General features: G+C 43.9%; 1 protein-coding gene across 1 annotated transcript in view; it reads left to right on the top strand.

Moving 5' to 3' along the window:
- Nucleotides 1-13,135, top strand: part of CDH13 (cadherin 13) — a 1,012,702-nt gene that overhangs the window by 634,021 nt on the left and 365,546 nt on the right. The window contains exon 6 of the mRNA XM_019940487.3: nt 7,735-7,879. Within this exon, the coding sequence (XP_019796046.1) occupies nt 7,735-7,879 (145 nt within the window). The remainder of the gene's footprint in view (nt 1-7,734; nt 7,880-13,135) is intronic.

Raw genomic sequence — 13,135 nt, 5'->3', positions numbered from 1 at the left:
GAGGAATGTTAGAAAGGCTAAAAATATCTTTTCCCTGGGAACTCTCTAGGAGTTGGTCCATAATGAGATTCAACTTCGATAAATGAATAAAGCTGAGAAAAATAATTTGAATATGCAAATGATTGGTGTCAAAGAGAAATCTAGATTACTGTAATAGGAAAGCAATTTTGAGGGGGTAATGGCTGACACAGAAGAATTGAATCGAGGGTACTATATCCACATTTGCAAGTCTAAAGAAAGGTCTGTTGGGAGTGAACAAATGCCCAAGTCGCCAAACCTCATCTGATCTAACAAAGCTTTGTTTAGAATTTCCTATGTGTGTGCTACACACACTCGCTTATCTTTTTATTCCTTTAGCAAAGAGAAAAATGACATTCTAAACATCTTTGTTACATGCGCCAACTTAGATACGGAGAAGTGAAGTTCCTTAATAAGACAGGCTCACCATGTGACCCAGTTAGCCTGGGACAGTCTTGATTTCCACCTGTTGTTGTGGCTTAATTGTTGATAGTACCTGCTTTCATTCTAAAAGTTGTTCCAGTTTGAACAATTAATGATGTGGCCACAGTATCAATTTTCTGTTGCTGCTGTAACAAGTTACCACAACTGTAGCAATGCAAAACAACACAGATTTGTCATCACGTACTTCTATAGGTTTTGAGTCCAACATGGAACTCACAGGACTAAAACCACACGCCAGCAGGCCTGCATTCACTTCTGGAGGCTATAAAGCAGGCCTTGGCTTTTCTAGCTTTGGGTGGCTACTCACACTCGGCGCGTGACCTCTTCCTCCACCTTCAAAGCCAGCAATGGCTGGTCAAGTACCTTCTCACTTCAAATCACCCAGACTTTCTTGTCTTCCCCTCTCTTAAGGACCCTCATAATTACATTGAACCCACCCAGACGATCCACACTGATCTCTCTATTTTAAGGTCAGCTGATCAGCAACCTTAATTCCCCTTTGCCAAGTAACCTTACATATCCACAGGTTCCAGGATTAGGACATAAAACTCTTTAGGAGGGTCATTATTCTGCCAACCACAGCCACTTTATAGGTAACAGAGCTGAAATTTGAAGGCAGGCTTTCTGATTCAAAGTCTAGTGTAATTTCAGTGATCGGTGAGGATGTCTTTGGTGGAAAACCCTTGTTTGGTCTTTATGAGATGTTGGTAGGTGGGGAGGGTGTGAGAATTGCAAACAAAAATTCAATAAAAGTATCTATCAGTGCCTTCTTTACTCGAGGCACTTAATTTTGGAGATCATCTGTTATAAATAATCTCACAATAGCCTACTTATGCAAAATCTCTGTGGGATTCTTTATCTCCATAGAATTTTTATGGAATTTTTTTTTAAAGCTGTGAACGTCTTTGAGGTTCTCAGGACATAGTTTCAACTGCCTTCCAGGAATATCATATCAAGTTTAGATTCCCCTAACATGGAACCTGGTGCTTATATCACACACCTTCATAGTCATTGAGTCTCATCTTTTCTTTATCCTTCTCCTCTATGGAGGCAAATGCTGGCATCTTATTTTTCATATGTGTTTCAAGATTTTGTGTAAATCTGTATGTCTAAACTTGTAGTCACGTATAACTGGAGATGTCTAATATTTGTTAGACATTTGTATATCCCTAATTTAATACAGTGAACTTCTAGTTATCATTTTGCATTTCTAGCATTATAACTATTCTTATTATAAAAGATGGTATTTGGAATGAAAGGAACAAGGCCCATCTTTTTGACTTAGAAATTGGTTCAAGTAGAATTTCCTAAACAAGTATTTCAAAGCAGCATCCACGTTGGAAAACGTTTTAATGTCCCAAAGAGGTAACTTGGAGGGGCACCTACTCATTTGGGTAGGAGACATCATATCTGTGTCCAAAAGAGAAACTGAGTCACGTTATGTTAGAGTTGTAGCTAATAAATTCTCTTCATTTTCTGTGATGTACAAGCCTCTGGTTGAAAAGCATGTGAACACACACGCATTCCACTGATAACCAGTAGTTTAACTATATCATCTCAAATAAGTAATTTACTGTGTTGTATATGTTTTACTTCATTTGAATATTTAGCCCAAAGCAGAATTAACAGAGTTCAAAAAGGTCACTGAAGTGTTTCCTAAATTATTTTACTTCAAATGACTCATGAGTCTATAGACTGTGTATCTCACACTTTGTTTCTTATCTGATTGATCCAGGTTTGACGTCTGTTACTGGGGTCACATCTTGTAGAAAAAATATTGTGTTTTAAGAGCCAGTGTCTTTATTTTGGCCTTCACCCAAAAAACCTTGTAGCATGTTTTTCATCAGTTCATCCCTTTGGATCAGATCACAGTATCAAATTTTGTCTGACTAGGTTGTGTCTTTCATAAACATAGCAAAGAGAATAAGCCAAATGAAGGGCAAGATGTTAATAGCTTGTTGTGACACCAAAGGCCAGTGTGCTTGTACATGCTTTGTAATTTGGCTCGTTACGTTTGTGTTGCGTTGTTTTTTTAAGGGATTCTTGTCTACGCATGTGCACCGCCCATCTCCATTATTATGGTGCAGTAATTGGTTTGAAGAGTCATCAGTTTGTATGTTGTGACTTGCTAGTTCCCACTTCTGGTGGAGACACCCCCAGGATGTGGAAGGAGAATCGAGAACCTAGGAAGTGGGTTTCAGGAATGGTGGCCGAGGGGACCCAACGTGCTTCAGCTAGAGCTCCTCTGGCAGTGTAGCTTCCGTTCTGACTCCTGTGGTTTTTCACCACCTCCTCCCCATTTCAGAGGTCAAGCTCCCTCTCACCCTACACACAGGACTCAGTGACCTGGTGTCCACCTACCATGGCCCCTGAAGTGGAGCGATTAGTTCACGTGGTACCTTCATGTGGTACCTTCATGTCTCCAGTGTTGCATAAAGTAATTTTGCCTTAAACAGATTAAGAGTGATTTGCATACCTTGTTCCCCTCCCCATTTTATTCACCTTGGTCATTTGAGAGCTACATTTATAAGAGGTCCAAGTCTTGTCTTTTCTTTTCAGAAAGTCTGTGACATTCCAGAAGGGAACATGTTGTAGTTAGGCTGATGCTATAGTATTTCCCAACTGTCACTTGTGGCAGGGTGTCACATTATACATAAAGGCTCACGGTGTGTTTTATTATGTATTTTCATGTGTCTTAGGAAAAATTTTAAATAAGCTCACCATACCCCTGAATTCATGGATAATTTTGCCTTGGAGGAAAAGTGAAACATAACAATCTATGTACAGCAAAACTATTAAGTAAATAACATAGTTAGTAAAGAGGAATTTTAAAAATGTAAGGGAAGTCCATGAAAGAGCATTTAGCAAACAAGGGCACAGTGGGGTCAGCACACATTTTCAAGTCAGATCTAAGTTTGGATCCAGCTGGATCACAAACTAGCTTTTGACCATAGACCAGGTCCCTAAATTTCTCTGAGTTTTGCTGCAGTGGGTATTTCTCCAGGTTGTTTTGAGCCAAATGAGGCAACACATAAAAAGCCCAGACATGTATTGGACACCAAATAAATGTTAGTTCCTTTCTTTCAAAAGGCAAGTAATCAGTTTAACGTACTTGGGTGTTGTTTACCGCTGTGGTTCTTGTTCATGAGTTAAGACTGCACAGAGTCAACTGGCCTTCGGTCCATGGAGCCTGGAACTGACGGTCAGCTCCTGTGTGCCAGGAATGGAGAGACAGGACAGATGGCCAAAGCTGAGGCCAAAACTTTGGACTCCAGTCTCTTAAAGAGGGATTGCCTCTTCTGAGGAGGGCTCTATGCAGTCAGCGATGAGTCAGGTGCCTGCTGTGTGCCGGGCACTGAATCTCAGCCTTGGGGATTTGCTGTTGGGCACGAACACCCACCCCACCTCTGTCTTGATGGGGCCGGAGAGGCAGACGTTAGTTGAATTGTCACACAAATAAATAAGCAATTACATGTTATGGAAAGTGTTATAAAGGGTACCAGTGCCATGGGAATGTCAACCATGGACACCTGAGGTAGTCTGGAGCAGTAATGAAGGATCTTCTCTGCCTGTGATATCTGAGATCTGAAGGATGGATGGAGCGGGCTGACCAGATGGCAGGTGGGATGCTCATGTTGGCTAGGAGGGTTGCACATGAAGATACCTGTGCTGGGAAGGAATGGGCTGAGTTGGAAGAACTGAGGAAAGATTGGTGTAGCTGGGTAATGAGAAATAGAGGGGCTGTCTTGTGATGTGAAATGAGTTTGGAGAAGTGGGCTGGGGCCAGGTGATAAAAGAGACGTCACAGTAAAGGAATGTGCTGTTATCGTAAGAGGAATGAGAAACGATTGAGAGGTGTCCATTCTGGGGTGACATAAATAAATGAAAATTTTGAAAAGACACCTTGGAAGCCTGTATTAGTCAGCCTTCTCCAGAGACACAGAAGCAGTGATTCTGTTAGAAGGAACCGACTCACACAATTATGGCAGCTGAGAAGTCCCAGGATCTGCCTGGGCCAGCTGGAGGCCCAGGAAACCTGGTGGTGTGATCCAGTACAAGTCCAAAGGCCTGAGAACCAGGGAGGCTGATGGTGTTTATTTCAGTCTGGGTCTGAAGGCCTGAGAAGCAAGACCATTGAGGGCAGCAAGGAATGGAGGCCACTCAGGTGGGAAGACAAGGGCGAGTCCCTCCTTCCTCTGCATCTTGTTCCATTCAGGCCCTCAGTGGATTGGCTGGTGCCCACCCCCACTGGGGAGAGCCATCTACTTTACTGAGTCCACAGACTCCAATGTTAATCTCATCCAGACACACCCAGAAATAATGTTTAATTTGAGCACCCCATGGCCAGTCAAGTCGACACATAAAACTAACCATCACAAACCCCTTAGAGAATAGATGACGGCAGGCAATATTAGTAGCAGGGGCACCCATTAGGTGCCTGTTGCAGTGGCCCAGGTGGGAAGTGTCAGAAACTAATCTCTGGAGGTGATGATGGATTTGGAGAGAAGAGGATGGATTTAAGACAAATTCAGGAGACAGAACAAGCAGTGTAGACCCGACTCGTTGATGGAGTGGCTGGGGATAGAAGGCCTCACTTGGGGAAGAGGGTGGCTTCTGAGTTTCTGCTTTGATCCCTGGGAGAAGAACCACCCTCTGGGCAAAGTTTAGAGCGAAATGATTAGCATGAGACTGGATTTATCGAACTTTATAGTTGCTCAAAACTCCTTGCCTCCAGAGGGAGGAGATATGGGGATATATGTATACGTATAGCTGATTCACTTTGTTATAAAGCAGAAACTAACACACCATTGTAAAGCGATTATACTCCAGTAAAGATGTTAAAAAAAAAATCCTTGCCTCCAATAATGACATTTTGGAATATTTTGATTAAATTATTTAAATATAAAATAGTTCTGCCTTCTCTAGCAAAGGCTGAATGAAGCTGCCCTTTGAAAACTGGGCAGTAGGTAGTAGGAGTTGGGTTAAAATTCACACCCCGAACAGCCAAGGACCTGGCATTATTTCAACCAAAGACACCACGTATCTTGGATCTGAATCCTAATCCCCCATGTTCTACAAGACTTGGCTAGCGTCGTAGGCCACAAGTAAGACAGAGGAACAGAATTCACATTTGCCAAATACGCGGATCTATCAGAACTGGGTGGGGCAGACTCTAGATCCAGCTCAACATAATGGAAAGAGAGACACTAAGGAGATACAGTTGATCAGGATGAAGGCCAAGTCAAGTTCTTGGCAATTTTGGGAGGACAAAAGGCCAGACCTTCATTATTACAAGAAATTGCTCCCAAAGCTTGATTTTTATTTTCTTCGTTTAGCAGTATTCTCATAGTAGCTTTAAAACTCAGCGTAAAAGCTCATTCTCTGTAAGATCTCCTTTGTGTGCAGATGTTAAAAGGCTCTCCCTATTTAATTTCTTCTTAGCTCAGGTACTCATGCATTATTTTATCTACCCCAGAAATCACGGTGTGTGTGTGTGTGTGTGTGTGTGAATTTGTTAGTGAAAGGATGAAGTAGTGTTAAAGAAAAAATGAAAAACAAATTCCTCTACCCATGTATACCTGGTTTCATGTTTGCTTACTACTTTCAAATTCTGTCCACATGTGTACATCACACATGTATAGTACACATGCTATTTTTTGTGTTTTCACACAGTATTCTAAGTAGATCAACAAAGTTGAATAATTATTTCATCTAATGGCTGTATTCTAGCATCTTGCTACAAACACATTCATTCAACTCATCTTTTTTGCCCTGGACATTTAGTGGATGCCAGTGTAATTTCATTATTAGAAATAACACTGCAGAAAGTATTTCCATGTATGTAGTGCAACCTGTCTCAAATAGAACCCAGAGTGGTATCCAAATGGAACAAAGTATGTGAGTCCTTCATAGATTTGGTGAATTTTGCCATGCGACTTTCCAAAGGGTGAAACCAGTTTATAACACATTCAGGTGGGGTATAACAAACGTGTTTCTCTTTTCTCTTCCTAATTAGGGCTAGTTTTGACAACAGTATTGATGATAACAACAGTAGCAACAGTAGCAGCAGCTAATATTCTTGAGATGAGTTACATAACAGGCATTATATAAAGTGATCTAGAAACATTGTTTATAACAGTTTAAAATGTAAACTCTGGAGACTGACTTCACAGGGCGAAATCCAGACTCCACCACCTAACCTCTAATTGGCTTCATTCCCTCCTCAGAAATGGTTCATAGGGTCACTGTGAATATCAAGTGAGTTAATATAGTAGAGAGCCTCGGTAAGCCCTGGATAATGTTGGTTACCATTATCCCTAATAATGAGTGTTTTATGAACCCATTTTACAGATGATAAAACTGAGAGATTAAGTGTATGAGTTGAGGTCACATGACTAGTGAGAAGTTGTGCTGGAATTCCAATTACAGAGACCATTTCCGAAGGATTCCCGCTACAGAGACCTTTTCTGACAGAAATACTCAACAGGGTCCCAATGCAGGGACCACCACTGATATCCAAGAAGTGTCACTGTGGCCCCTGAGTTAAATCGAGGAAGTATCAGGCGCAGAAATGAGAGCATAGAGTCTACATAGTTCACTGGAAAAGCCACGACATGATTCCTTGTTACCATGCAACAGTAAAGCTGGGTTTCTATGCTATTTTCTTCAGCCTTGAGATCTGAAGGTAGTTCCATATGGAATTGTGAAATCCCTGCTAGATTATAAAGGCCTGGTGGGCAGGAGTCCCAAGGTCTCATTCAGGACCCCTGCAAGTACCTTCCTTGCCTCAGGAAGGTTCTCTATATATACTTACTGCCCTGAATTTCTCCCAAATATTACCGTAAACACTTTTGGTTATTTCTTAATATACTCTGTTCATAACTGCTTAGTCAGTTCTTTTTATTAGCATAACCTTCCTTTAAAGCATAATGATGTTGGAAAAACAGAAACAATGTAAGCATATTTTCTCAGCTGTGACTGATTGCTGGTGTTTAGTGTTTGCTTATTTTTTTTTTTTTTACTTTGCAGATTTGATGAATTAATTGTAAATTTCCCAAGTGGGACTTAACATGAACTGATCTTTGTCTTTTATTCTGTAATGTTTAGTTTCTATTCTAGTGCTGGTGACTATCCATTGAGACCAACGTTTGAATATTGCCACGGGCTCATAAAATTGCTGATATAACCTACTTTCTTTCTCCAGAGAACCCGACTTCAATTTTCATAATGAATGAATGCCTTCTTTCTCCCCCAATCTCTTTCCTCCAATAGCTACTCGTGGAGACTATTGATGTCAACGGTAGAACTCTCGAGGGGCCGGTCCCTCTGGAAGTCATCGTGATTGATCAGAATGACAACAGACCGATCTTTCAGGAAGGGCCTTACATTGGCCACGTCATGGAGGGATCACCTACAGGTATGTTAGGTTGGCTTACCGTTTGCATAATGGCTTGGGAAGTGGCATCCTCTGATGTTTGGGGATTCTAGAGACTGTTTTGTTGCCTCTCTGACTTATTGTTGGTATGCATCAACACTGACATATTATTTCCCTGGATAGCGGCAAGAGCTGGAAAGCTGCAACTCAGAACATGACTGGCGTGTTGCAAACTAGGAAAATGTCTTCCCTTGTGCCCAAAGGTGATCCTTCAAGGAGGACCGACATCTCAGTCTCCCATGTGTGGCTGATGTCGGACACCATGTAAATATCTAGCTCACCCTTGTGAGGGCCCAAGGCTGAGCTTGTGGTATAGTGGAACTTTGAAGAAAATTAAGGTCCCCACTGCAAGCTCCTCAGTTATTTCTCTTCATAAGTGCCTTTTAATAAGAACCATTTGGGGAAAATGGGTAGGACTTTTTTTTCCCTTTCCTTAGAAGACATGGATAGAGAAAACTTTTCTCTTCAGTCAAAGGGCCAAAAGCAAGTATTTTATTTCTCTCTCTGGCAACACATGTACCTAGTGTTACAGAAATCACTCAAGGTTACTATGGAACTCCTGGTATCTTTTCCCCATGTTTAACCTTTCTATCACAGAAGGTTTCAGAATTGAGAGCTCCCTTTTCTGGCCCATAGCTACTAATTAAAGCATTCCATGACCAGCAGCAGAAGTCACTCCTGAGTATAATGCTTGAGAAAGTGAAGAGCAAAGTAGAAAAATCCCTATTTTAAGTCTGGACTTTGATTTTAAGCTTTCAAATACATTTGAGTGAAAACATGCCACATGAAGAGTGTCAGTGTTGCTGTGTCTGGATTACGCCAAACAACTGCTGTAAGCAAAGGAGTCACTCCTCAGGCCGATGGGAGATGGAAGCTCAGGGGCTGCTTTAGCTGGTTCTTTTTCCCCCTTTACTGAATGGATGGGATGTATCAATAGCATGTAGATACGGGAGGCTCCGGAAGCATTGTCATGGCAACCTGCCTAGACTACCAGGTGAATAATTGTATGCAAGGTGCCTAAAAGCTCCCTTCAGCTTCGAGGAGCTGGGCCTCTGTGCACTTCATCAGTTAGATCCCCAGGGGCAGAAGCACCCTCTCCCTTCCGGGTTTTGAATGCATTCTGTAAAAAGGAGAGGGCCTTATGGGCAGCATCCTGGAGAGATGGAGAGCGGGCAGGTGAAGGTGGGTCAGGTCACTTCAGGGCAGACCTTCCCCATGGCTCCGCTCAGTGGGCTGCTTTTGATGCAGAGATGGTTTCTGGTGAGACACACCCTAGAATTGGGTTGGATGCTTACGGAAATGTTCTTAAACAAGCTGATGTGCAGAACAAGTTACGAGAACCGATAGGGAAAGCTGTTAAAGAGACTGGAGTTTGAGCAGAGCAGAAAAATGATTCCCAGTTTCCATCTGTGGTACCTGGGCCCTGAATGTGAGTGACTGGAACTCGAGATGGGCAGGAAGAGTGTTCTAAATGTAAATGACAGTGGTTACATGCGAGTCGGCTGTGAGCATGTATATGTCTTTGTATATTATGTGTGTATGTGATTAGACGATGTCCAGTTTTTCTCCCACTGGGCCCTTCCTTAAAGCTTGAGAAAGAAATTTCAAATTTTATTGCTTTATATACATATCGTATTTTCAAAGCAAAAGGGAATCTTTTATGCTTGTTGAATTTCTTAAAGCACAAAGCAGTTCGGTTAGGGTGGACACATACCCAGCAAAACATAAATCACCTCAAACTTCTATTTATGAGTGGTATCATCATATAAAAATACATAAAGGCTTGTATATCTGTATGCGGTAGTTTCTTCCAGCTATGCAGAATTTGGCCTGAGTCATTGTTTTCTTTCTCAGTACCCTCTGGGTTGGTCTATAAAGCAGAAATTGACATGGAGTCAGTCAAATTTGAGGTCAAAAATATGGAAATGTTGTGGAAAAGTTTTAGAGGAAAAAACACTTAGATTACTTAGCACCCTGTGGGAGAGCTCAGGCAGATGGCCCCCGAAGCGTCTGCGAGGACAGTGGGGAGCTGGGAAAGAAGGTGGGACCCATTTTCCAGTCCCCTCCCAACCTAAGCCCCTTGTAAGTCGTAACAACAAGCCCTGACAGGCTAGAGAAATGATCGCCTCTTCTGTTTCCACAATGTCCTTCTCGTTTGTGGCTTATGGAATCCTATGTGTTGTAGACCTTGTATCACATCCATTTCACAGAGAGGGATGCTGACCCCAGAAAGAGTTCATTGACTTTGCCCAGTTCACACGAATGATTGATGGGGGACAGTGTTCAGGACTCAACCTGCAGCATCAACCTTCAAATCATGTGCTCTTTCATCTGACCCACAAACTTCACGGTGAAAATAGCCATTGAACGATCCCGACATTTAGGTGGGCACTTGTTGTGTGCCGACAGCTTTCTATCACTGTATCATTTCCTCCACTCTGCCCTGAGGCAGATGAGAAGACTGAACCTCAAAGGGGCCCGGGAACTTGTCCAAAGTCCCTCAGCTGGTGGACGAGCTAGAATCAGGGTCCGCGTCTGGCCTCAAGGCACAGGCTCTTTCTTGGGCACGTTCTCTCACACAGACTCTTTGCAGGCCCAGACTCTTTGATTTAGCTCCTGAGATAAAATAACCAGCTCTTCTGACCAAAGAGCCAGGCTCCTTGATTCATGTTTCATTTCATGTGAGCTGTTGCTCCATCTCTAGGGTTAAACGATGTTAACATGGGAGCCCTTTTCATCACTCACATCACTTTTCTTCTGCATCCGTATAACCAGAGCCAGCTTCATGGGGTGGGACCTGCCCTGCCTCACAGAGCCCCGGACTCTGAAGGGCTCCACGCTTGGTTTAATGCTGTGTTGTCGCCATCTTAAAATTCTTAATAAATGTTCAACAAGGGGCCCTGCATTTTCATTTTGCCCTGAACCCCAAAAATTATGTAGCTAGTACTACACATAGCACTGTGGCCTAGAGCTGGGTTTGATGCTCTGCCAGGCTCCTTAACAAGGTGAGACTGTGGGCAGGTTACTGAACCTGCTAGAAGCCTCAGTCACCTTGTCTGTAGAAGGGGTGGGTGCAGAATAGTACCTACCCTAGAAAACTCTATGCAAGGAGTAAATTAGGCAATGTGCTTCACTTAATGCTTGGAATATAATAAGTGTTCAAGAAATGCCAGTGTATTGTTAATGCTCCAATTATTCTTACTATTCTGGTGGCCTATCCTTTAGGGAAGGCAAGGCAAAAAGACATGCGGTTTGTGTGAAGGAACATCCATCTCCCAACCAACCAAGCATCACTTTCATGTTGCAGTGCACCCAGATGCCATCAGCACCAGGCATCATGGAGGAAGGTCACCCATATTTATCTGTATGTGCAGACAGGAGGCCATTTCTAGCTGCTCAGCACTAAACTCCAGGCTATTGTTTTGGGGAATCATTACTAGATGAAGGAAGATCAACAGAAAATAATAGTTTTTGAACTTTGCAGATTATGGACTGTTCCTTTTGTGGAGTTGCAAGGCATTGATTTATGGGACCCACGCCCAGGCCCTGGCTGCTCCTCAAAGAAAACGAGAGCTCCGTGTGAGTGTGATGTTTTCTGAATGCCCAGTGCATGCTAAGAGCTCAAGAGTAGGGGGTAGGTAGAGGCTGGGACCCTTGACGCTCCTGGAGGACACACACACCAGGGCCCCGCGGTGCCTGCTGGCACCACCTCCCCAGTGTTTTTTTGCCACTGGTGGTCCTCTGGGCACCATTGAGAAGGGCTATCTGTGAGGAATGGTGTGCAGGGCTTCCAGAAACAGACCCTAATATGAGGACTGAGGGCGGGTGGTTTACCTGCCAGGCACAGGATCGTGAGTGGGGAGAGCTGCAGGAAAGGGAAGCCGGCCAATTTCAGGTGCCGCGTTAAGCCAGCTACCAGCGCAGGCAGTCCTGAGCTTGATCCCTTAGGGAGAGAGGGCTCTGGGAAATGACGTAAAACACACACATTGGAGTTAGCCCAGCTCAGGATCCAGGGAGCTGGGCTATCCAGCCCGTAAGCCCGGCAGACATCCATTAAGAGCTCTCCCCAGAGGGGCTTTAATTAATTCCCAGGCCCTTTCGGTCAGCTGGGGCCACAAGCAGGGTTTCAGCAAGCTGGGTTCCAGAAGCTCAGGGGCAACCTTCCAACAAGATACAGGAGCTGGCTGTTGCTTCCATGCTGTTGCTTCCATGCTGTTGGCCACCCTGCCTGTCAGCAGGGGCAGCTGGGAGAAGGGAGCCCACCACCCAGACAGGTGCGGCAGCTTGAGATACATCAGGGGAGGGAGGTAATGGGGGAAATATCATAGTCTTCAAACTACATAACTGAGAAAGGTGAATGTCACGTTGACCTTTCTCTTTAGAGAGAAGACAGGACCACAGGACCTAGAGGTGTGTGTTCTGAGTCCTGAGAGATACCCATTGCTTAGCTGTGTGCTGACACTTCTTGAGGCTATTGAATAGAGGCAGGGATTAGCAGCGAAATCCTTGTCTTCTAACTTCTGAGAACCTGAGGACCCGTACCCTCTCTTGCTCCCTTTATTTTTTTTCCATCCAGTATTTTTACTGAGCATGTACTCTGTGCCAGCAGTATTCTAAGCTCTGAGGGTCCAGCTGTGGACCTGCCAGATGCTGCTCATTCCCTCCTGGTCTGCAGAGCCAAGCAGGGAGACAAGCAACAGATAAATCAGAACTGAAATTGGTGGGCAAGGCAGTGTAGCCATAGGGACCCCTCATCCTAGGAGGGAGGGAAGCCAGCCTCCCTGAAGAGGTGATATGAGGAGAGCAGGGGGCTTTGTCTTTTATTTTATCTCTGGGATCCACCTGACTTTCTGTTCTTCAAGTCTCATTTAATTTAATTTTTTTTTTTTTTTTTTTTTTTTTTTTTTTTTGCGGTACACGGGCCTCTCACTGTTGTGGCCTCTCCCTTTATGGAGCACAGGCTCCGGACGTGCAGGCTCAGCAGCCATGGCTCCCGGGCCCAGCCACTCCGTGGCATGTGGGATCCTCCCGGACCGGGGCACGAACCCATGTCCCCTGCATCGGCAGGCGGACTCTCAACCACTGCGCCACCAGGGAAGCCCAGTTACTTTAATTTTTAAACAAGTCCTACCATGGCAGACATGAGGGAAGCAGCCAATCAAGTGGTCTTTGGGACAAATGGCTGTCCCAGGAGCTCAGCTTTGCTCGGCAGTTGGTATTTTCTAAAACAGCTTGAGC

This window comes from Tursiops truncatus, chromosome 19, assembly GCF_011762595.2.
Source record: "Tursiops truncatus isolate mTurTru1 chromosome 19, mTurTru1.mat.Y, whole genome shotgun sequence".
In the NCBI taxonomy this organism is placed as follows: Eukaryota; Metazoa; Chordata; class Mammalia; order Artiodactyla; family Delphinidae; genus Tursiops; species Tursiops truncatus.
This window is presented reverse-complemented; position numbering and strand designations above follow the sequence as displayed.